The 24,843-nt window shown below is 41.1% G+C and overlaps 1 protein-coding gene and 1 long non-coding RNA gene across 6 annotated transcripts; one reads left to right on the top strand and one right to left on the bottom strand.

Moving 5' to 3' along the window:
- Positions 1-684: 684 nt before the first annotated feature.
- dclre1b (DNA cross-link repair 1B) lies at positions 685-4,851 on the bottom strand. Of its 4 annotated transcripts, none has more exons than XM_037479670.2 (5): positions 4,422-4,851; positions 4,135-4,348; positions 3,562-3,727; positions 3,221-3,403; positions 685-2,946 (listed from the first exon to the last, which is right to left on the bottom strand). In XM_037479670.2, exons 2-5 carry the CDS (start codon positions 4,330-4,332, stop codon positions 1,670-1,672), a joined length of 1,824 nt encoding a protein of 607 aa, XP_037335567.2. In that variant the 5' UTR covers positions 4,333-4,348; positions 4,422-4,851; the 3' UTR covers positions 685-1,669. The 4 variants fall into 4 exon arrangements, with proteins under 4 accessions (XP_037335567.2, XP_037335566.2, XP_037335568.2 ...); XM_037479669.2 differs by having other exon boundaries at positions 4,135-4,546; positions 4,707-4,851; XM_037479671.2 differs by having other exon boundaries at positions 4,707-4,851.
- LOC119222794 (uncharacterized) lies at positions 4,237-24,786 on the top strand. Of its 2 annotated transcripts, XR_009956874.1 has the most exons (5): positions 4,237-4,358; positions 11,077-11,175; positions 23,350-23,446; positions 23,845-24,134; positions 24,513-24,786. It is a non-coding gene; the product is annotated as an uncharacterized LOC119222794 (long non-coding RNA). The 2 variants fall into 2 exon arrangements; XR_005120828.2 differs by lacking the exons at positions 4,237-4,358; positions 11,077-11,175 and having other exon boundaries at positions 22,903-23,446.
- The last annotated feature ends 57 nt before the right edge of the window (positions 24,787-24,843 follow it).

Genomic DNA, 24,843 nt, shown 5'->3' with positions numbered 1-24,843 from the left:
AGGATGTGACACTCCATTTCCTCTTGTGTTCTTGCGTCACTGCTACAGATGTAAACGTTTCTCTCTCCAAAATTCTGTTTCTGTCACAAAGACGTATTTGTTTTTGCAGCACTTACAACTAAATGTTGGGAGCTGCAGGGGAAAAGCAGGAATGTATACAATGTGCACTTTCCGTATGTGAAGGTTTGTAGAAATAATTGGGAGATGAATCCTTTAAGGAAACTATCGGTTACAATCCCAAATAAATAAGTAAAAACAGCTCTGCAAGCAGCAACAATGCAATAAAAGAGAATGGCAGACTTCTGTTCATTTTCTGAGTGAATTAGCGCTTTTCTGGATGCGCCAACTGTAGTAATACAACCTTTTATTGTCTTTTCAAAAACCATGGAGACACAACGGGAACATTTTGAGAGCTGAATGATTAGCACTCAGCATGCTTTTCCCGATCAAATATGTTTTTATTGCTGCTGCAGGAATTAGATACTGCAGCAAGCTAAAAGCCCCATTAAACGAGAAGCAAGACAAAGTAAAAGCAACATTTTTTTTTTTAAATAAACTACTGCCATCTTAGGGAGGAATGACCACATTGCAAGCAGCTGTAAATGCTTAGCAAACATTTAAGTCTTAACTTCTTTAGTCATCAGGCTGAAACAATGATTTTCAAATCGGGACACCACAGCATGCTCATTTGCAAATAAAAAGGGATTTTATTCAAGAAACAGTTCTCCTATAAGGAAATGTTGCTGTTCTACCTTTCCTTCACTCAATACATTTTCCGAGGGGGAAACTTTTTCCTTTTTCAGACAATTCTGCTCAGCTCATACTGTAAATGTGACATCAATACAAATGCGGCAATTTATCACATATGTCTGCTGTTAATACAATACGCAAGACACTTTTAGAGAAAGGGTTACATTGTAATGTTTCTTTCAGTAACCAGAAGCAAAAAAACTAATTGTTGCTACACAATGGGTCCCATGTTATTCTAAAGCAAAATATATATATATTTTTTGTGGGGTATGACACATATATTGACCTGCTGTTAAAACAATACAATAATAAAGCAATCATGCTTTTGAATTCACATGCATGTTTTCAAGAAAGGGGGTTTTGGCTCATGGACAATTATACTAGACAAGAATACAGAGGATAACAAAAAAAATCATTTATCATTAATACCTTGTTTCTCACAAAAAGAAATTACACCAGGATTGAAGATTTGATTCATCTTTGCCCATTACTCAAGCTCAGTGGTACAAATTAAGTTGGAAAAGGCAGAACTAACATATTACACATTTTTAACTACTCTTTAAATAATGAACGTAAAAGGGAGCGTTGCTACACACTAGGTGGTTCAAAATAAACAAACAACAAACAAGAGTAGTTAACTTTTCCATCTTTACAAATCATTGTAAACCACTGCATCTGTCCCCACCCCGTCGACCTGTCAATACAAGCCACTGGCTAGATTATTTTCATAGTTTTGAAACAAAACATATTTTAACCAAAGAAAGCCGCCCTGGCATACCAAGGCTACCATGATCAAATAAATTAGGAAATTACCAAAGACAAAATAAGGTTGGCTTTAAAGTGCTCTTGTTTAACACAAAAAGGCATCTAAAGCAAGGCAACAACTGGAATGTCAGGTTTTTGTCATTTTTTCTGAGAGCTAATCCTCTGGGGCATCAGAGAAAGGACAGAGAGAAAACTGTTGCACATATCTCTGCTGCAAGAGGCCACACACCTTCATGTCCTCCTCTGTGAAGCAGAGAGCCTTTAAAATACTGCTTTCCAGCTCCTCTATGTACTCCTGGTTTACATCAGTCTGCGAGTTAGATGAAAAGCTGGAATATTTATCAAGGCTGCTCTGCAATGTTGTCCCGACGTTGTCTATTTGCTCATTTGCCATAACGCCGCTGATCTGATCACATTCCTGTCCACTGTGCCGACTCATACCATCCCTCTCTGACAGCATGTGTTTGTTATGAACATTACCGGATCTGCTACACTGGCTACTGTCATTTTCATTTGAAGATGTGTTGTTCATCATTTTGGCATTGGTTTCGAAAGACCCTCCTGTCCTTCTGACCGACATCAAGCAGGGCTTGGTGTTTTCCAGGATCTTCATTGGAGCAAAGTTGCTCTGACTTAGTTGACTGAAGGGCACCGTCTCAGCCATCACCGTATCTTCAGACACTCTTTGGATGATATTGAGGCTCCACATATCTCCAGTCCCTCTTCGGGCATTGTTAGTGGAGAGTTCCTTGCTCATGTCAACAGAGATGCAGTCAGAGTCCTCTTCATTACTTTTTGTGTCGATCTCTTCCTCAGAAGCATCCTGCTCCCCCGGGCACTCTGCCTCCCCGGCTTCTTGGCATGATTTCCTGGATTCCTTTTCAGGAGTTTCAAATATCACCCCTTTGGGAACAAAACCCGGTAAACGTTTCGCGCGAAGGTTGTCGCAGAAGGAGGAGCCGAGTTGGCCCTCGGTCTGTCTCAACATGTAGCGTCGGACGGACTCAGGCACCAGGACATCATGGCGCTTTCTGCTGGGCAGTAAGGCAGAGAAACTTTCGGGCACATAGTTTCCTACAATGGGTACAAGGGATGAAGGTTTAAGTGCAGAGACAAAATCTTCCAGCTCTTGGTAAGAGGAGTGGTCAGAGTACGGCACCACATGGACATTGGGGTGAAAAAATATCTGGGGCCGGCTGGTGGGAATGATGGCCAAAGTAGGCTGTTCTCTGTTCCACTGCTGTAAAGTGGCTGAGCAAATCTGGGACTGCTCCACGGCTCGGAAACGGCCGGCTCCCGGCTCGGTGGTGAAGACGTCAGGCAGCCCCAGCACTTTGAGGGTCTCCATCCTCTCAACGCTCACCTCGATCCAGCTTTTAAACTCCTTGGCCAGCTCCACCAGCAGGGATTCCTTTCCAAGTTTATAGAGGCCTGCAAGGCAGCGCAAGAGAGCGTGACGGTCTGTCTCAGCAGTGTGCAGAGACACAGCAATGTCACATAAGTGAGTACAGCTTTTGGCAACTTGCCTAACCAAGATCCCAAATAGAAAAAAATGGTGGAAAGAGAATGTTACAAATAAAGTCAAAGGCTTGCAGACATGAAGAGGGATGACAGTATATACTTTCTGACATTGGTGGGAACCTACGACCATCCTGTTGAGATGAGGACAAAAGTATAGAAGGAATGTTTAAAATCGTTTAATTACCTATGACAACATTGTGGTTGGGGTATCTGCGGATGATCTCTTTGATTTGCTGAGTGGCTCGCTCTCTGGAGGGGAGGGGGCGGTTGGGATCACAGTTGGTGTTGTCTAGGTACAGGACATCTATAGTGGTGTTGGCCCTCAGGCACGGCTCACGAAACATGGAGGGAGTATATCTGAAGTCACCTGAAATAGATGTGTGTCAATGTTTACCGTTTGTTGATTCCGTACCTGCACATTTTTCATCAAATACATTAAGTAGGTAGTTATATGATGATAAAACCCTTTTGCTACATCACAGAAGCATTCGATAAAAGTTGTTGCCCATGTACTCAGACACTGACCGGTGTAAAGTATAGAGCCAAAGTATCCTTCGAAGAGAAACATGACTGCCCCTGGACAATGGTTGGCCTCTATCAGTGTGACTGTTAGTCTCTCCTTGCCGATGTCATCAAGTGGCAACAGGCAAGGATCACCCAGCTCTAACGGATGGATCCACATTTCTTTCACCTGAGGAAAAATTTAAAAAAAGCTCAGTAGAAGAAATCTTAAAACGGCTGGTTATTATCAACCCTGTGATGCTAATTTCCTCCTATGCAAAACATAACAAGGGCTTGGAATAGTGTTTATCACAACAAATATGTTGACAAAGTGAAAGAGAATATTGTGCTAACAGAAGAAGAAAAAGAATTGGGCCCTGAGGACAGATCAGGAAATATTACATTACAATAATACACCTTCTAGATGGTAAAGTGCCTTTGACGATTCAAACGAGAATGGGTAAGTGAGAAAATCAATTACTGTTAATAATATAACGTTAATATCTAACGGGAACACCTCCATATAGACACAGCACACAGAACTGTCCCGGATGAGGCCGATACGCGTCACCGCTCCCACCTTTGAGCGTCCCTCACCTGCAGCTTGAGTCGGAGCAGAGCGGCGGTGGTCGGGGAGCAGTAGATGGGCCGGTTGCTCCAGGTGGAGGTCAAACCCACCGTGTGGTCGCTGTGCATGTGGGACAGGAAAAACAGACGCGTGCCGGGGCACTTCCGCACGTGCCAGAAGTCCACGGCCAGCGGGGTGTTCGGGATGACTCTCCCGTTGACTGACATTGTCTCTGAGGCTCAACTGCAAACAGGTGAGCTAATGTGTGAGCTTCAGTCTTTTTTTTGGCTGCTACCCGTGTTATTTGGGGACTCACCCAGTAAGCTAACGTGAACTGATGACACTTAACGGCCGTGGAAATGACTCGTGGAGGTACGGTTCTTTCAGTGTACATGGCACAAGTAAAACACTGCCTTCACAAAATGTTTTGTGACGATGCTTCTGCGTTGAGCAATACAAAAAAACACAACTAACGTTAGCAGCTAGCGACCATTAACGTTAGTTAGTGAACTAGGGGCGTCGCTAAACACCATGTGCCTGGATGCAACGTTAGTTAACATTAAACACTTATTGTGCAGAAGATCTGTTACGTTATTCCAACCTTCGACATCACAAGTGGCCGCCGTTACTTGCTCAGTATCGGTGCTGACAGTAGTTTATGGACCCCGCCATTTCTGTTTCCAAGTCAACGGTCCTATGCTTCGTATGACGTATGCGCCGCTTCCCTCTTTTCTTCTTCTACGGCTTAATAGTGTAGCTTGCATCTAAGTTGTTTTGTCTTACCACCTCCTAGAGGTTATATTGTAGCACAGCGGGTCCAGTGGACAGGTAGCAAATTTATAGAGAAGGGGCCGCTTTAAAGACAGCAAACTCTAAAATATCTATAGTGAAGAAATATGAGACAGCTGCTGGAATAAAAACAAAAGAGATGGATAACCACAGATTGGATCTACATTTATTTAGTTTCTAATTTTAAAGTTTGAGTTTGAGTTTTTGAAATGTTTTTAAATTTATGTAACCCTCTCTATTTGTCTTCAAATTAATAAAACCAATCGAGAGATAACAATCCACAATGCCACCAATACGGACATTCCTGAAGCACATCTCTGATCTGCAAAAAGGTGGTTAATAAATGTGAGGAGCATCTCCCTCAAATTTATTGAAATGTATTTTACTCTCCAGAAGATGGCGCCAACAGAGAGGAAACGGTTTTGATTTTATTTGTTTTCTTTTTGTGAAATAAAAAATTACCATATGACATATTCATAAAAAATATATGTAAATTATATTTAATCCTAAAAAAACATAACAATGCATTATTCATTTTGATCACTTTGTTTAGAAAACAACAGGCATTTTTCTTTGTACTAAAAATCCACAGGATAGCATAACTGTCACTGTATATGCGAGCTTGTTGTGGTCTATCAGCAGTACAATGCATGAAATGCATTTCATCGGATTGTGATACTGGATTGCTTACACTCCAAAACGTTGGCTGACTCATTTGACATGGTGGTTTTCTAAACTGATATAATCTGTCCGAAACATTATCTCATACAGCTATTTGTATATTTGTAAATCTTTCATTATACTAAGAGAGATTATTGGGGGCGTTGCTATGGTGAGTGCAGTCCATATAGCCGTCACTAACCCGACATTTGCGTATCAGGATTACACCTGGGATTGCTGCTTATTCCTGTTCTTCTCTTTCACACAGCTGTATCCGGATGCACATTTATCATGCTCTGCTTTACAGTTAATTATGTATCTTCTCAACACACACACACACACACACACTGTGGATACCGCATGCTATAAAATGGTGATTAATTGAACAAGAGAAGGTTGAGTGTACCGCTGTACTATTTGCATATAGTTCTTTGTGATGCCCCTTAGATGTTTGCACACTGTGTAGGGGAACTGTACAGCGTCTCAAGACAAGTCTGCAAAGGATTGATTGCAATGTTAAACCTTGCTGCATTTAAGTTTTTTATTTGCAACATTTGTAAATTATTTCTCTTGATTGTGCTACATATCTTGTGATTGGACCATATGCTTTTGGCTTTTTCTGTATACAAATCAAAAAGGTGCAGTACTTTAGAATTCTGAATTAAATTAATAAGGCAAAGTGGTAAAAACCGCATCAGCTATTTCTTTTTGTCAAAGCAGTGCTTGCAGAGGTCAGGAATACGAGTTGTGTTCTCTATCTTGTTGTGCAGAGGAAAAACAACAGTGCTCTCAAATAGCAGCAGTGGTGCTGTGAAGACAGATGGCCGCACAGTCAGTGATCTGCCGCTGTCGTTATTAACAGCAATATGTTGAATCCTTCATATACGCTTTTACTGACACCACTGTGACCTTGTGATTATCACTTGGGTATACCAATCTGTGATATTCTCATGAGTTGCATTGAAGACTTAATTGATTTTGGTAACATTAAAATGATCTCCTAAATCCACAAATTTACACACACACACACACACACACTTTGTGGATAATTCATCTTTTGCATCACAATGTATTGATCCCACATTCTGATCATGATCAATGTGAACTATATCCACACATCCCCCATATATGCAAGTCAACACGTTTGTACAGTGAAAAGCAATAGCAGCGTTATTTCTTACAGCCCTCCGGGGATGATGCGGTGGTGCTAAACACTGAAGGGAAATTTATGGACGTGTGCGAGAAAATGTCCCATGGGGACCAAGAGCAGGTAACCGGCTAGAATGAGCTGGTGAATACACATAATCACATTTTGGCATTCACGTTGCCTTATTTATTTTCCTGCTCTATTAATCCCCTTTCCCACAGGGTATCTCTCCCTGGATATGTGCTTGTCATACTTTCTTGACTTCACCCACTCTGTCATCCTCAATGGGGTTTTCATAGGTTCTCTTTTTGTGCGCTTGTGGTTTGCCATTTTGACACACGCTCGCAGCACAGCAGCATGACTGCTGTCTAAACCTCTTTACAGCCGGTCTTTGCGATTACCCTCTTTTTCTCACTGCTGTAACACCTAGTGTCTGTAAAAAAGTGTGGGGAATGAGAGCCAGTTCATACCTCCACTCCTCTGATTTGATTGGGTCCGTTCTTTAGACTTTGAGTAGCGGTCTGTGTGGTGCGGCACACAGTTAGCCTGCTGAGGATCCCCCACGACAAGTGAAGAGTGCAGTCTTAAGGGCTGCATTATGCATACTGCGCATGTAGATTGCTGTCAGCACAAAGGCGCTACATGCTGAGGGAAAGATCACTCTAATTGTCTTCCTGGAGGGCTCCATGTATTTTTAAATTTCTCTTGGTGGGACACAGGCGAATGTAAAATCATTGCCACAGAGAGCTGAAAGCTCGCTCAGATTGTGCCTTCCTAACAAGAGATGAGTTGGGCTGGATTGAGTCATTTACTCAGCCTCACTAGGAGCGGAAGTTGACCCCGGTTTGTATTTCAACCCTTAACGTCTCAAACACGCAATCCCTCATAATTTAAAAGTTTGCTGGTCTAAATATTCATGTATTCATATATATCCTGATGACTGTGATCAGGCTCCTTACATAATCACTGACCTAAAGAAGAACTTGCTCATGCCATTAGTGCCCTCTGCATTAAACTGTAATAAAAGATGAATGATGAACAATTGATGGTTGAGGCCCCAGAGAAACTGCACTCGCAGGGCAGAAACATGCGTTGGTATGTCAATGTGCATGACAAATTATACGTTGGCTGATGCATTTACAAAGTGCTTCCCTTGTGAATAATACACTTAAGGAACAGGACCTGCATTTACTGCAGAAGAATGGTTCAAACGCTGTAACAGCACTCATGAAGCAGCAAGAACAAAGAAACTGGACTGGCTGCTTCCCTTTTTCGATTCACACGTTCCTTCTCACTTTGCCCGCTGGGAGTAGTTCGGAGAAATGTTTTATTGGTGTGGGTGTCTGTAGAGGTGTGGTGCATTTTGTTGGTTCGTAGCTGACAACAACCTTGAAGGGGCAATGACCTCGTTGAGGCCTGTAGCAGTCTTCCTGGTAAAGCCGTCAGAATAATACTTTAACCTGGCGCTAAGTACCACACACACACACACAAATACAGCAAGCCTGAAGCCCAGTCGGACTGTGTTAACTTGATGCGAGTATTCCACATCTCTGGGCAAAACAGCGGGTTGGAGGAAGCATCAACATGTCAATCTGTTCAGTGGGTTTCAATTCCTCACTAGCTGGTTCATTGTAATCACTATGTGGCAAATCCCACCTTTCCACCTCAGCTCCCATGAACCTGTTACTACAAATTGATTTGCAGTCAATGAAACCGTAGCTGTTTTCTCGCGGGATTGCAAGATAATCAATTCATGGTCTCTTGATTAATAATTTACTGTAATAAAAAGATGTAATTAGTGTCAGCACATTTTACAGCAACAATGAGCAGTGAAGGCAGAGGAGGTTTCTTTTTATGCTATGGAGCCTCGCAGCCTTTTATTAGAAATGCCCTGGACAGGGTTCAGCGTGACCTTTTGTCTGCAGGTATTTCAATCACTTAAAGTCAGTAAACATCAAATATGAGCTCAATACCACTCACTTTGATAGCAGTTTAACTCTTCTCCCCCCAGCAGGATTAGGCTGCTGAGTAGACTTCCACAGAACGGGGGAGAAATAGAACAGGTGATTTATGGTTTCAGTCAGTGCAGCTGTCGCGTACTTCATCTCTGTTACAACAGTCTTCAGTCAAAGTTTAAATGTTGGCAGTTGTCACCACATTAGAGCTGCAGCCTCCTAGCGGATAAGTGGCTGTTTCTTTGGTGTTGAGAAGGCTGAAGGCAAACTAAGTGATGGCATGGTTTTCAGCACGAAAAATAGTGAAGACAACAGGAGGAAATCTCTGGCTTTCTGGCTAACCCACTTTTTGTTAAGCCGAAGTTCTAGTTTACAAAACTGTGGATTCACACTGTGCAATCGAAAAGAGTTGAAATTATTTATGCATCTCCAGTTGGGCCGACATAAAAGACACTTTTATGGCATCTCTCCCTGTCTTCCCCCCGTCCCCCCTCCTCTAATGACTGTGTTGTCTTTTCCAACTGCAACCTTTTTCATCCGGTTTCAAATTGTTACGACTTCTAAGACCAAAATTATCATATTATCATTGTTCCAGCATCCTGATCTACACAATACATTTTAATTGTATAATGAGCACTAACTAACAAGACAAAAACACAAACAAAGCAATATACTGAATTTATACAAAAGGCTCAAATGTTGTATTGCTTTTTTTATATGAACAAACTGTTATTGACATACGATTCAATTAAAGAGTAACGCAATTTAAAATGATGGTAAAAGTGATATTGAAGTTATTAGTAAGAAAAAGGCAGATGTACACAAACGGCTCAGGTAAACATCCGAGAGAGCTACCACCGCTAAAAAAAGTGCTCTTTTGTTTCATCTCTCTCCCTCTTCCTGTGCCCCAGGCAGATGCTAATTCATAATGCTTTTGGACGTCCTGTTCAGCATCAGTTACAGCCACTGCAAACTGAGGTGAATTAGTGCACATGTTAGGGCTCTGTGGCGGACTGAGACAGCTGATACGACAGTTTTAAAGGTCACACAGTGAGGTTTTCATCTGGCAAGTACTGTACAGTCATTGTACTTGACTGCAGTTGACCTTAAACCTAGTGAATCCTTCATATTCCGACAGACCACTTTAACTGCTGAATCTGTAAAAAGAAATACAATACTGTAGCACTCCGATATCTATCCATCTTTGTGGATATTATAATGTTCATTCTGCGAGGGCAGTGTGCAGAGACGAGATGATCCAACTCTGAGCTCTATTTGGTGGTGTTCTGCGGACTCGACTGTATGGAAAGATGTTTCCAATTTATGTTTATTGGCATTGAACAATGCCACATACCACAGCGTTTATTTGCCTAGGCTGGTTTGCAACGCCTGTCTACTTTTTTGTGTTAACCCCTATTTAAACAGGGATAGACAACACATAAATTGTCTTTAATTACGGAAATCAACTCCCCCCGACGTGTCAAAATGTTTTTTTTATTGCATTAGAATGTTTATCCAACACTCCTCTAAGTGACTCTATACGTCATCCAGATGATATGACTCCAACGTGAAGCAGACAGATGTAGCTTGAATGAATAAGAAGACGGCAGACGTTCCCTCTGAAGTCTCTAAAGGCACACAGCCCAACATTTATTCAGAAGAGAGATTTCCGATAATGAGGCCGAACAGCAAGACTTCATTTGTCTTCATTACCTCTTGTCTGGTAAACAGACTTCTGAGACAGAACTGGAGTTAACAATCCACTGAGGCAGTGCAGGGTTCAGCAAAGTGCTCGCATGACAGCGGATCACACATTAGTAGTTGTATAGTAGCGGCAATGCTTTTTGAATAGGATGCAAACCTAAAGATATGAGAAGGTTTTTCCTTGCTGTGCTTTAAAAATGGCAACTTAAAAGTTGCATGAAGTATGGAGGGGTTTCCGTTTAAAGTAACTAAAAGGAGGGAGGAGGAAAAAGAATATTGCACTTGAGTCGTAACCGAGAGATACATTTTTAGGATAATACTCTAAAAGGAGAAAAGAAAAACAAAAGTTTTCCATACCCCGTTACAAATATAGAAAATGGGGGCGTTCAAACATTTTGATGCAAAAACAAGTGAGGAATGGACCATTCAGCTACAAAGTCCAGAAATTTAGGTCATTTGTTTATTGTGTGTTTTGTCCGTTTTTAATTGGCAATTAAATTGCATTCCAACTATGATGGCAGTGGAGAAAGAGTCTAAATGTGGCTGTATACATATGTAACAGCCTCATGACAGCAGGTCCGAGCCGCTGCTGTGATTGATTATTTACACATGTATCAGACAAACGGGAACATCTCATTCATTTGTAGTCATGTTTGTGTACATGAATGTGAGTCCATCATTAACTTTCCTTCCTTTTTTTCTCCCAACTCGCACAGAAGATATCTGACTTTGGCTGAGGGGAACTGCAGAGACCAGGTGACGACTATGAGGGACTCCTTTTACATACAAGAAGTCACCTATTGTCATACAAAAAGGTATTGTAGTGCTCTAATTATATTATTAAAGTGAGCAGAAATCATTGTTATGAACTACTGAAATGCCCTGATTCTAGTTTACAGAGAAAGGAGTTTGATTATATGCGTCAGAGCAGATCACCACATTCTCCTTCACTGAGATTGAAAATATTTGATCCACATTTATCCCTCTCCATCTGCTGTGTCAGCTGCCCCTTTGGATAAACACACAGTCACTTTGATGCTCTTTTGAGATGTTTGCTCTTCACTTTAGCTGGATCACAGGAGCTGGAGCTTTGGAGCTCACGTCTTTGGAGTCAACGAATCACCAATCCCCAAATACTCAGGTTATGATAAATGAGTATGCTGCTTTGTTTTATATCATCAGCATACTGTGGCCCTCAGTGTCAGGAGAAGAAAACGTCCATTCCTCAGTGAATGTCTTTTATTTTGTGGACATTGAGCCAGAGACAACATAACATATTGTCCAGAATGCAGATTTTTCCTTTCTGTGTAATTGGAATCTAATCTCGTTCTGCTACCGTTGCATCAGCTTTAGCTGCGCCTATCTCATTGTCAGCAGACAGCAGCGTTCTCATTATCTTTTGTTGGACCCAGCTGGGTCGCACAAAAAGTTGGGTGCTCTGTGCCTCGACAGTTGTTGGAGTGAATTAATTTTAAAAAGGTTTCCAAGCTAATTTTAGTATCTTCTCGGGCTGCAACTGCAGCAACTGAATGTCCAGAGCTCAAAAAGGCAAAATGTTCGCTCAGACCTGCAGAACTGATACAAGTTCAGGATCAAGAACTTTAACTTTTACTTCATTGCAATTCTCCTACCAGGTACATATCTTTTAAACCGGCCAAACTCTGCAATCAAAACAGTTGTTTCCCGATCAGGTATCATCAAGGAAAAAAACCCACCTTGAACGTTTGTATTGACTGCAGCCAGAAAAATCAATACAAGTGGGAAACTGAAGCCCATTTTACATTCAACAGCTCAGTCTTTGTTTTCGGTTTAAACTGAATTGCTAAAAGGAGCAATATATTTTAATCAGACCCTAACGAGTTTTATGGAGCTGGTCCCTGTTGTGGAAACTGAGAGTATTTATCATCAAGTTGTTGATGAATTACTGACATCAATGAAACGACTCATGCCGCTGATATCCTTCTCAGGGGATCAGTCCATCATGGACTCGCAGATATCTTCATCTTGCAAGAAAAGAATAAGCCTACTGAACAGAGAGGGGAAGACCGGAGGGGGAATGGTTTGCCATCACTTTTAAAAGGGCTGTTAACCTTATCTCTGTGTTCAAGACAGTGGGCGAATTGTTTAAAACTCACTGAGCCAGTCATCATGCCGACAGACGCAGGTCAAGTTAAATGCAAACAGGAGAATTAAGATAAGCTTTTTAGGGAGGTTGACATTTAAAGGCCTGCAGAGGCAACATTTTCAAACGGGTCCGTCTAACAAAGTGTGCAACCGATCCTCTTCACATTCTCACAGCCTCGCACCATTTGACTGAAGGAGCTCTCTCGCAATTAACGTCACATGAAGGCAAGCCCGCAAGGGAGGACTTAATCAAAAATCTCTTTGCTTTAATGTTTTCCTTCGGGCAGGGATTTTCTCACTGAGGGGGGCTGTGAGGTAGCAGAAGCACAACAAAAACAACGGCAGCCTTGGTCTTCTTTTGCATATCACCTTGTTTCTATTTTCACAAAATTTGTATTTGTATCACTTTTTTTTGACCGTTTCACTGGGTCCAAAGGGACCCTCTGGTGTCAGAATAAGCTTGAATGTTTTAATTTATTTTAGTGCGTCAGGGTTTTGGATTGAAAATGACTACTATGACCTGGCAGCTTTTGATTGAAGCAATGAGAGATGTAATCCAATATTCTGTATCCTCCTACGGACATGCCGTTTTGACTATTTTGAGAACAGCATGAGTGGCCATTCATAATTCATGTGATGAAGAACGTTTGCTTTACGTATGCATTTTAAGAATAGACATTTCATGTTTGCAGCTGTGCAAAATGTTGGATTTTGTAAAAAGACATACCATTGTAGAAGAAGCGAAACGTGTTTGAGATCACGCTTTAACCATTTCTTACCTCCTCTTGCAGCACATTTCTCATTCAGCTCACAAAAATCTTTCAAACCTTTTAGTCCGCTCATGGATTTCCTGCAAATAGCTGCAGAAAGAGGTGATGACATGCTGCCCTTCGGCCCTGAGATGTTTCCCTGCGTCTCCACAGGGAGCAAGGGTTTTTGTAACGGAAGGTTTCTCCAGGTTAGAGAGACAAGCCGGGTGACTCTGCAGAGGAGACAGTAACATCTCTGAGGAATGCTGCTCCTCGTTACACTCGCCATCGTGTCAGGGTTGAAAATGTCAACTATCTGACAGCTATTGTCGAGGGGACTGGACATAATGGGCAAATAATGGCATTGAATTATGAATGCCACATACACGCATCCACACACAACCTTAATGTGGCAATTTTAAAACCGAGCGGAAGGAAGCCTTAGAGTTGTGGAGAATAAATTTCACCGTCAAATTAGCATTTCACTGAAAGCATGTCAGGGTTTAACTGACGGCTCCGTGGTGTGCCGTAGTGTCATCCCTCATTATGTTCTGATTGAGAGGCCGCTTAGCTTCCTGCTGCGAGCACCCCAGAGTTTTTATAGTCCGGCATACTCGTGCCAGTGGGAGGTTAATGCTAACACCGCGGGGCCACCGCTGGTGAACTATAATAAACAAGGTGTAAACATGTGTAGGAGGCTGGTGTGGGAGGTGGAGAACTAATACAAGAATGTACAGTATATGTGGTGTAGAGTGGAGAAATGAAAAGATTGGGCGCAAATCAACGTTCCAAATGGGAAATATATTAATAGGTTACAGCTGATATAAGGGGAAGTATAAATAATAAAGAGAATGGAAAGAGACTGCAGTTTCTGCCGTGCTTCATCATGAATTCAACTGGCTGGCTGTTCGGCTCAGGGCTGTCATGACTTGAAGGCATGCGTGACCTTTGATCGGTAGGAGCGGTGGGCTGAGATTGAGGCTTCGGTCCGCAAAAGGCGAACCTCTGTTCGAGGTGAACTTGTCTCGTCAGAAACAGAAAGTGATAAAAAAAGAGCAAGTGGAGACAGAGGAGATGGATGAAATATTCATTTTAAATCCACTGCTCACCATGGCAATACAGAGCTTGGTTTTTTCTCTCGCTCCTCTCTCTCTCTTCCCCTCTCTGCCTCTTTTTCTCTCCTCTTCCCTTTATTGCGTAAAGAGTCCTCCATTAAGAGAAACTTGCACTTTCAGTTGTCCATGTCATTTATAATTTAGCGGGTTTGTGCAGTTACTTCACAGCGTCTCTGTCCGTGGTTGGAGGAGAGGAGTGGTCCTGTCAAGTACCCTTGATTTGATTTCACATCCGTTGTTCCCTCAAGTGCTCTGCGCTGTAACTTCTGATTAACACAATATGATCTTTGATTATCGAAGGTAGAAAACTTCTGTGAGAGAACAGCATTTGATTCTTACTGTACATGAGCCCTTTCCAGAGAGCTGTTGAAAACAATTCATGTCTAACCTCTGCACAGTTGTGCTTCATTAGAATCTGTAAAATAATAGTAGAGTAGCGGGTGAATCTTCCACGCTGATGCAACAACTTATAACAAGCCTTTTACCCTTGATGTAAATGGTTCGATTCAAGGTCAAAGGTCGACCTTAAATCCCAGCTGTGCTGACTACAACAGTTCTGAAGGGGTTAAATGTTAAATACTGCCTGGATTTTGTGGGGAGGTTTACACACTACATGCAAATAGAGTTTGCCAGTATTTACCTATTAGGAAAAGCCTGGTGTGAATGTCTATTTCTTGTTACTGGGTTTGTTTGTGGAAGATTGTTTACTGTATAATCAGTATTCACAGAGGCATGATGCTGATGTGCTACCCTTGGGTAAGGACAGGCACACTAAAGTCGAATTGATAGAATTTGCCTTGGCATGTATTATTCATGTGCACTTTTTGATTTTATATATAAAAAAGCGGGTAGTAAAAGCAAACAGTAGGGAAATACACATTAATGTGGCTTAGGAAAGTAATAATAAAAGTCACTTGCCTTACAACTTTTCAGGTCAATTTTAAACAATGTTAACACACATTCCTGTTTTGTTTAGATACTCATTTGAGGATTTTACACCTCAAGCTTCATTACATCTGTGCACTCATTTGTGCATAAACCACGCAGCAAGAATTACACCGAGATGATCTTAATCCCCCTTACAGGAAAACTGCTCGCTCGGTGCACAGTCACAGTCAATTTATGATTGATAATAACAAAATAAATGAAACTAATATGTTACCCACTATGTGCTGATTCATATGCTTCACGTGTTTTCATAATTTCTGTGGAAAGTGAATGTAAAATGTCTTTGTTTTAATAATTTGATATATAATTGAAGGCAGCATGAATGCTTGGGTTGCAGCAGCAGCTAGTTTGTTTTTAGTTGAAAGAATGAACTCACATGAATATGCTAATAGAGGAGAAAGCTGCTACGGGCTCTTTCACAGTCTTGTAACACCTTGTCTTTAGGAACACGGTCAGCAGTCAGTCGGCAGCTGGTACGCTGCCAGCATTGACAATAATTTAGATTTGAGTTAGCCACCCGAAAAGCAGCTATTAACAGAAAAAGTTGTTCTTCTCGGGGGCAGGATTTTGTTTTATAAATGTTAAGCGCTTACTTTTTTTTCACATCAATTCAATTGTCATGCATTTCTTTCTATTGTAGCGGCAGTCTGCAAATGAGTTTTTCTCCGGCCTGAGTAGTCTAAAGACGGCCCAAAGCGCCGTCCAGCTGTTTGCAGCCACATTTCCAGAAGCCTTGGTGAAAGAATGAGGGGAAGATGCTCACTGAGTGGTAATGCAAAAGCAGTCTCATCTGTTGTTTTAGGTGTTTACCTTCCCTGCTCCTTTCTAGAAAAAACCACCATCTGCTCGACTTCCTTAATTAGTAAGAGCTTAGTGTGTGTGTGTGTGTTGGTGTGTGCGTTGGTGTGCTTACGTCACTAAACACAAAATGTTCTCCCCACCGCACATTTTTAGAGTGCCTTAATTATGGCAATGCTATCTGTTGCCATAGAAACAAACATGAATTCCCAAATGCAGGGTGGTGGATGATGGAGTGTGCATACATTAGTGGAGAATAACCTGATTTGGCTCCAAAAAAAAAAAGCTTTTGCATTTGCTTTGGGGGTCACTGGGTCAAGATTGAATTTCTCATGAGGATGCGAAGCCATAAAGCCATAAACCAATCTGTATAGTAAAGACCGCATCTAAAAAGGACAACATACTATATACTATGTATATTATAACCTACAAGCACAGCCACATCAATCTACTCCGGTGACAATCGAATTTGTAAATATTCATGGTTGATGAAAGATTTAAGAGGGAAGGAACTGAACTGCCAATGACAAAATTACAATTTGTGAACAAATCAGCCACTATCAAATCAATCAAAAACTCAATCAGATCCACTTGATGGATGGATGGATTGCTTGCTTGGATGGACAAATGTATTATTTAAAAGGATGGATGGATGTTTGTTTGAAAGGATGGATGAGAGAATATTGCCAAGTAAGTCAAAACTAAAGTACACGATAAGTTTTATCGACTACATGATTGTTTCGATCTCCCAAATTGGGCCGTTGTGTCTTAATAAAACTCATTTACTTCCATTTTCCTCTATTAAAATTTCCAGTGATTTAAAAGCCTACATTAAATCCCCCAAAGCTAAACACAGTGATGCCTGTATCATTTTTAAGATGCAGGGCACAGTGCACAACACTGATTGCTTTTTATAATTAAATCATGACAATGCAAATTAAACACTTCTTAATTTAAAATGAAACGCTACACGTTCTAATACTCATTAGCTTCTGACTGTTGATTATGTATTCACATATTTCACAGCGCTCTAACAGAAGCACTCACGTGGCAGAACTCTTTCCAGCATCCACACACAAGCTAAAATAATGGCTTTCACATTTCTATAATTATTTCCGGCCTTCACCGGACCAACATTCTCCAAATGGTGCTTAATAATTCCACATCCGCCAACAATTTCTTTGATTTGCAATATTGCCCCTAAATTGAAATGGCGAAGAGTCGTAGGGTGCAGGGCTTTATTCCATTAATAAGCCATCATGCCTCCTCTAAGGCTGCTGTGAAACGCAGGGTGGCCTGAGGCAGGGCTCCCTGCAAAATTCATTTGCAGTTTCTCTTTTGGAGAGTTCAAAGAAGGTGAACATGCTGTAAACCAATTGAAGAGAAACATGTCTGTGGGTGAAGCAATTCAGAGAAACCTCTTTCCCGCTTTTTTCTGACTCATTCTCTGACTGTGGTATTTGTTTTCAAGTATTACATAGTAATATTATGCCGAGGTAGCATTCTGTCCACAATCTAACCATGCAGCTATTTATATGTTCTTCTGCCTCATTTATTCTGTGGGAGGAGCAGATGTTGGCCTTATCCTCATGTTGGTGGATGTTTTTGTTTGTTTTGTGGAGTGTGGGCAACATATGTTATAGCCAAGGGATGATAATCCTTTAGAAACATGCACAACAAATGTCATGAACAGCCAGGAGTTATTTTGTCCAGAAACGTAAATGGATGTACTCAGGCAACCACCAGCACGCCTTTCCAAAGCTTATTTCATAAACACTGTGACGCATTTGCCAATCCATGCAGAATAAATAGAAAACATCAATGAGGGGCATAATGTTGTGCCTCACTGTAGAGAACCCCATTCATACACATGACAGAGGCTATGAACAATTAGACAAACAGCGCGGTACACACGTTAGAGGAATCAGAATAAATTAGAAGATGGAATGCCTCCCACCCATCTATATAATCTGTTGGTGCACGATGCAGTCTGCCAGTGTGATTAGCAGCATCCAAACTATTCCTCCTGGTAGACCAGTGTCACAGCCCAATTTCATTTGTGTGGCATGGTGACGGGAATCCAGATTTCACAGTCTGAATACTAAATATATCCTGATATATGGAATTCGGTTTCATTTATTACTTATTTATTTTACGACCCTGGATCCTGACAGCCTCCAAAATCACAGAGCCAACATCAAAGGCGCTGAGCACAACGTGTTCATCCACAGAGAGCTCAAACTACCAGTTTGACCCAGTTTCCTCTTACTCGTCGTGACGTGCTCTTCCACAGCATCTTTTCAAAGGAACATGGCGGCGAAGTGCGCCGACAACAGCCGAGACTTCAAAAGACACATTCTGATGCGATAAAGTCACTAGAGGCTACATAAAGTCCTTTCATCTTGGTTTGACCCGTCCTCTTAAATACATTACATTTAGTTTTTGTCATTACCCCACACTCTCTCATCGAGTCGCTGTGCACAGCCCTAACTGATTCCTCTATCTAATTATATTCTCATCTGGCTTCCTCCGTGCTGCCTATGTACTGTATGCATTCGAGACATGGATTTTACTAATGTAGTGGATAACAAGACAAAGTGGCTAATTTCAAAGGGATGTGCTGACTTTGATCCAATTGTGTTGTATAAGACTTAATAAGCACTTATGCAGAACATGCAATCAAACCAATGATTAAGTCCCATAATTATCACCTCGTTGATAAATGGCCTATAATATATCATTTGAGTATACAATATGATGATATAATATGTACAAGCTGTGATCATCTTACTCTACAGGCTGCTGTCAAAGTGCTTCCAAATGTGCAGCATTAATAGGATCACATAAATATTCCCTATTACTATCTGAGGCTTTCAGATACGCAACAGCATGTAACCGTGAGAAGAAATCTAAAAGTCTATGTGCTGTGTATACATTATTTTTCAACATTCTTGACATCAGCTATCAAAATGTCACTTACATTTTTTATCAAAATTAGCCCTAAGAAGCACAACACAAAGCACATTTAAAACACCCACCTATAAAACAGGATGTGGTTTCCTCTCTTGCTTTGACACAATTTCTCACAAATAGCTCTGAATTTATTTCTATAATTGGCGTGTAGGCAGCTGGAAAGCGTTTTCACAGTCGTCCGTGGGAGAACCTGAAACATTGTATCTCTGGTCAGCTGCTCATCAGTCAGAGGGGTGGGCGCAAAACCATCAAGGTGTGAATTGCATATTTAACCTTGACGTTTAGTGAGAGCCAGTGACGGGCAGACAGGCCATGCTGTGTAAACGAGTGGGAAGAACTGTGGGAGCTGCAGTGGAACATTTGGAGAGGCTCAGTGTTAATCTCATTTGGGGCTGCTGTTGGATGGCCAACTTTTCCATACAGATATATAATAGTGACAAAGAAATATGTTGAAAATGTCCAAAGAATTCTCATTAATTTTATTGCCGAGACTTCTAGGAGAAGATCCATACCGCTCTCATGTTTCAAGGTTCATGAAGCTGCAGCCACCGGGTGCTTAGCTTTGCATAACAATTGGAAACGGAGACGGAGAGAAAGAGCTCGCCTCCGTCCAGAAGCTCAAAATCTCCCCAGCAGCCCCCCTAAAGCTCAATTGTTATCCCGCTACACACACACAACAACAAGAGATTATAAATGATGAGCGCAAAAACAAATAAGAACCCATACTTTCAAACCACTTTTTTTCAAGTCTCCCTGTTACTGTACAATCCTTTAATGCAATTAACTCACTTGTCACTCGTCACTTTGTTTAGCTGGTGTAATTTATCTTTATTTTTATTCCAAATTTTATCTTATCTCCTCTAACTTACTAACCCATAGCTTTAGTTTTTAGAGTACTAACCCATAGCTTATATTTTATTATACTTTTATTTTATTTTTATCTTATTTGAACTATGTCGTCATTATTGTACTGTCTTCTGTCATGCACCTACCGCCAAGACAATTTCCATTTATGTACAACATATTATGGCAATAAACGTTTCCTGATTCCTGATTCCTGAACTCACTTTTTCCAGAATCTAAGGCATATTTTGCTTTTTAAATAAAATAATTGAAACCGTTCTTTTAGTATTCGATACAGGTAGGTTGTCCAACATTCTCGTGTCCTCAGTATTCCTGGGCCCTGCCAGAACCTCATCAGCAGCCCAAAATTGAACCACTATCACCTTTCAAATATCCCAGTTCTGCTCCAGTTATGCCAGTCTGCCCGACAAGCTGTTGACGTTTTTTAATTTTCACCTCCTTTCAGCTCCGGCTTTGAGTGGGGGGCAGCGTTTCATCTCATGCGCAAGGAGCAGGAGAACAATGTCGTCGGTCAGCTGGTAACTCTGAGAAGAGGTCTAACACCAAATGACAACGTCCAAAGGTTTTTTTCTCCGAGTAAAGAAGAAAATGAAACAACCGCAATCTCATTTTGATCTACACGTAAAGTACATTCTGCTTCAGATGATCTCACTCTGCCGTGCGCAGCTCTTTGCTGACCTCAACATCAACTTAAATCCAATATTTATTCCAATTGCAGAGGAAATGAGCAGACCTCATTGTCGTAATTGTGTGAAAACAGATTTAATGGGAGAGATAATCACAATAAGAAAGATCTGTTTTTAATTTGTCTCTGTGATGTAACATTTTCTGGAGAATTTCCATGGTAAGGGGCCATGTCTGTACCAATGAGCTATGGAACTTTAAAGGGTTTGTGTGCTAGTTTGCTGCATCCGAAACTGAAACTGAAAAAGACTTGGCTAATACGACAAGGTTCAAAGTCTTGTCAGTTTTAATAACGTTTTATTGCAGTCTGAGTTGGTTCAGTGCTTTTTTTTGTTGTTAAATGACAATTTGGCATAATTCAACAGTTCAGCCGACAAGCAACTGGGTGTTATCTGATCTTTCCTCATTTGATCAGGGAGCTGAAGCCTTCTTTTAAATGCTGCGTTTAAATGATGCGCTGCACCAGCTTGTGAGAGCGTCACGTGGTGCTTGAGCGCATTGGTGGGCCTTCTAGTCGTCTATCAGGATGATCTGCGTTTGATGCAGAGGCTTTTTGTTGCGAGCCGTTAACATCACGTCTGAACATCAAAAAGCTGGCTGAAGGCCATGGACCCATTGTAGACATGTTGTAACTGCTGAGCTATCTTTGATTCTAAACTGGACGAGAGAAACGCAGTGAACTGTAGAATCTCATAAAAGTGACGCACCCTGCACTTCACTGGTCGCCCATCCCAAGATGGAATCAAATGACCATTGTTCACTGATGCGTGTCACAATGTCCTTAATCTGTGGATATAGCAAAAATATATTTTTTTTTTTAGGATTGTTCATTCAAACTCCTCCCCATCGGGCCTTAATAATGAGAAAAGGACATTAAAGGAAGTGATACAGGGACCGTTTCATACTTCACACATCGTCAGTGTGCCTTCATGTCCCTGGTGAAAACACTTAAACACAAACTGAGAACAAGCACACAACACATACAAAGCACTATGAGGTCTGCACCGGCCATGTTGGGCATGTCTGTATTCCTGCTCATTCAACATGGATTATTGCTACTTTAAGGATCAATTTGGTTCTCATTTGTATATTGATTGACACTTGGTTAAAAAGGTAGAAGAAAATGCAACCTTGACAGTGTAAATTGTTAAAATCAAAATGTTCAGAATCTCTATTGCTTGTCAGCCTAAAAAGTGTTAGTCCACACAATGTGTTCTGTACAATGTACTTCTTATGCATCACTACCACGATTATGTTGATTAAAAGATCAGTGAAAGAAGCGGGACTGGTGCCAAGCGCCATCAGCCGACCATATGGCTGCTTCCCTCATCATCGGTGTGTGCTGGCTGGTGCCTACACCCCACACTGATATCTCTCACCATGACGCTGATCACAGATAGGACGGCCTTTAACAAGCTTCTACCATCTCACACTCACTCTACGTGCACTCACAGTATTGTCTTTTTGGTTTTTGTGTCTTATCTCTTGACGCACATGCCATCTGACATCCAGGACTTCCACCCTGCTTTCATCTATTAGTCTACATTGTCAATTGTGCACCGATGTGAAATTGGAGATCTTGCCATGGTCAGACGGCTCACACAACAGCCTGACGTAAAGCTTTGAACCACAGCGGACGGAGCACAAGACGCCGGCGCTGTAGTTGACTCCTATATCGCTATTTTCAGAATGCTTGGTTCAGTGAATATCGAAGTGTTTCTAAGAAAGTGGCAGGAAGGTTTGTGTAACCTGAAACCTGCTTTTGAATGATCAAAGTCAGAGGCAGGAAATATTCCTTTAAGGCTGATCAATAGATCTAAATCAGTCGTACCGTTTCCCGTCTGGGTGTTATGGATTTAGTTTGGAGGCTGGCCACTATGGAGGACAAAAAATGACTGAAGTAGAAATAAATAAATACAGGAATAAAAAAATGAATGCGTAAATAAATGTATAGATAAATAAAATGAATGCTGTAAATAAATAAATAAAATAAAAGTTGATAATCAAACAGCTCATAAACAAATACATATCATATATTTATTTCTACATGTATTTATGCGTGTGTCTGTATGCTAATGAGGTGGGAGGTCCTAACCTTTGTCTGAAGCAGGATTGGTCAGAGGAGTGTGATCGATCCTGGTCTACTATTTCTGTCTTGAAGTTAGACGTTGTTGTCAGCATTTGGCATCATGGTATTTTTACAAACCATTTCCAATCAATTGCGATCGTTAGCATGATGATAACTTTGATGAACTCATTACATGGTTGCTATAGAATAAACTCAGTATTTCAGATCATTTGCAACCCTATTACTGGATGCAATGAAGTTGAATGGAGTCCGATTTGACACATTTTGCATCATTTTAGCACAATTGCATCATTTTGACCCTCATCGTATTGCTGCATTCATAAACTCAACAAGAGAAATATTTTTAACTTAAAATATAAATTGCATGGAAAAGGGATATGGCCGATGTCTTCAGGCAGCAGGTTAAAGCTCTAGTTACACTTCATTTATTTCTACAGCACATAGCTGGGTTCAGATTAACATAGGAACACCCGGTGACTTTGTTTCAGATTCATTTAATTGAATGAATTTAATTAAATTTTAAACTGCAGTTTTTTACATATTGAAGTGGACTTGTGGTCAACGTATGCTGTTCACAGGCCTTTGTTGTCTTTTCTGACATTTGTCTTGTTATTTTTGATGACCACGACCTATGAACTCCATTAGAGGACAACGATTTGGACTCAAATTCTGCAGCAACATCCCAATGCTGGATACCAAATGATGGTTGGGCATTTGAATGCACAACACACACATATACAAGGTAAGTGACAGCAGTCATTTTTTGTTTGATTTACTTGTGCCACTATTGACTTTTAAACAGTAATCAGCTGAGATTCCATCAGGGGTAACCTTAGACTAACCTTCTATTTCTATTGTGAAGTCTGAAGGAGAGCTTTGCTAAAGTAGATTTTAAGTGGCAGACCGTCATCTTATCCTTTTTAAGATTTTAAGATTAACACAGACACGTGTAATAAACAGTCATTGTAGGCAGACTAAATGATTTATTTCCCCATCAGGATAGAAAGGCTGTGGAGAAACGTTTATAACGACGCACTTGATCTCTTCTACACCATCTTTACCAACCTTGAGGGAGAAGGCCTTCTCAATCCTGACAACGAAATTCATCTCCATGATCTGTTTGTCTGTTTGTACGTACAGAAACACCTTCACGTTATCAAGGATGGCAGGACCTGCTGCAACTACGCACCGAGGGAAACCAGTCCCACTGAGAACCAGGAAAACCAGTCCCACTACGCATGAGGGAAACCAGTCCCAATACGCATGAGGGAAACCAGTTCCACTTTGCATGAGGGAAACCAGTCCCACTATGCATGAAAGAAGCCAGTCCCACTATGCATGAGGGAAACCAGTCCCACTATGCATGAGGGAAACCAGTCCCCGCTGCAACGGAGTCTCCATGAAGACGAGCACAGCAGGACCCAGTACAGGTGTGAAACCATTCATTTTATTTTTACTATGACCTTACTGTCCTACATGGGACAAGGTCAACATGAACCTCCCTTATCTAACATTACACTGTTTTTTTTGTTGATGTTGTGATCAAACGAGGAGCAGTGTTTTAGAGAGATCATCATACATCGTAGCTCTCTGTTTCCTATATATTAATTAATCGGCTCTCTGGGATTATAATCCATCTCTTTCTGATGCCATAGCTGTTCATGGCTTATTCGTGCAGAATCCAAGGCAATTATAAAGCAAGTGATATTTACAACAAGGTTCTAAAAAATGAATAACTCCTTTCTGTAGACCATGAGAACTTAAACATTACTTTTGGTTGAACAGACCCTGAACCCTTTTAACTGCAGGTCCACATGGTGTTTGGAGTGGACTGGACTGGACCGTGTGGTCATCGTCAGCCTGGTGTTCTGGTCCCTGAAGTTCAGCCGCAGCGCTGATGGCCCCTGGTCCAGTGTGTTGGATGTCTTCGTACAAACTGTATGCTTAATATCAGAAATGCTCCAGTAAATCTCAGTGTCACCAGCTGCATGATGCAAGTTAAATAATGTTTTCACCATAGATCTGAAATCAATGTTGAATTGCATTCTTATTTCCCAAACTTCTCTCGAATAAATTAAAAGATCAACCCAAAAGCAAAAAGAATGAAACTGTGGTGTGTGTATTATATATATATATATA

Source organism: Pungitius pungitius, chromosome 1 (genome assembly GCF_949316345.1).
Source record: "Pungitius pungitius chromosome 1, fPunPun2.1, whole genome shotgun sequence".
Classification (NCBI taxonomy): domain Eukaryota; kingdom Metazoa; phylum Chordata; class Actinopteri; order Perciformes; family Gasterosteidae; genus Pungitius; species Pungitius pungitius.
This window is presented reverse-complemented; position numbering and strand designations above follow the sequence as displayed.

Bases quoted from the DNA above. Each gene is read 5' to 3' on its own strand.
- dclre1b (XM_037479668.2), bottom strand. From the start codon at position 4,332: ATGTCAGTCAACGGGAGAGTCATCCCGAACACCCCGCTGGCCGTGGAC. The intron at 3,404-3,561 runs GTCAGTGTCTGA...CATCTATTTCAG, and splicing joins TGGCTCTATACTTTACACCG to GTGACTTCAGATATACTCCC. The intron at 2,947-3,220 runs GTAATTAAACGA...GCTGCCTTGCAG, and splicing joins CAACCACAATGTTGTCATAG to GCCTCTATAAACTTGGAAAG.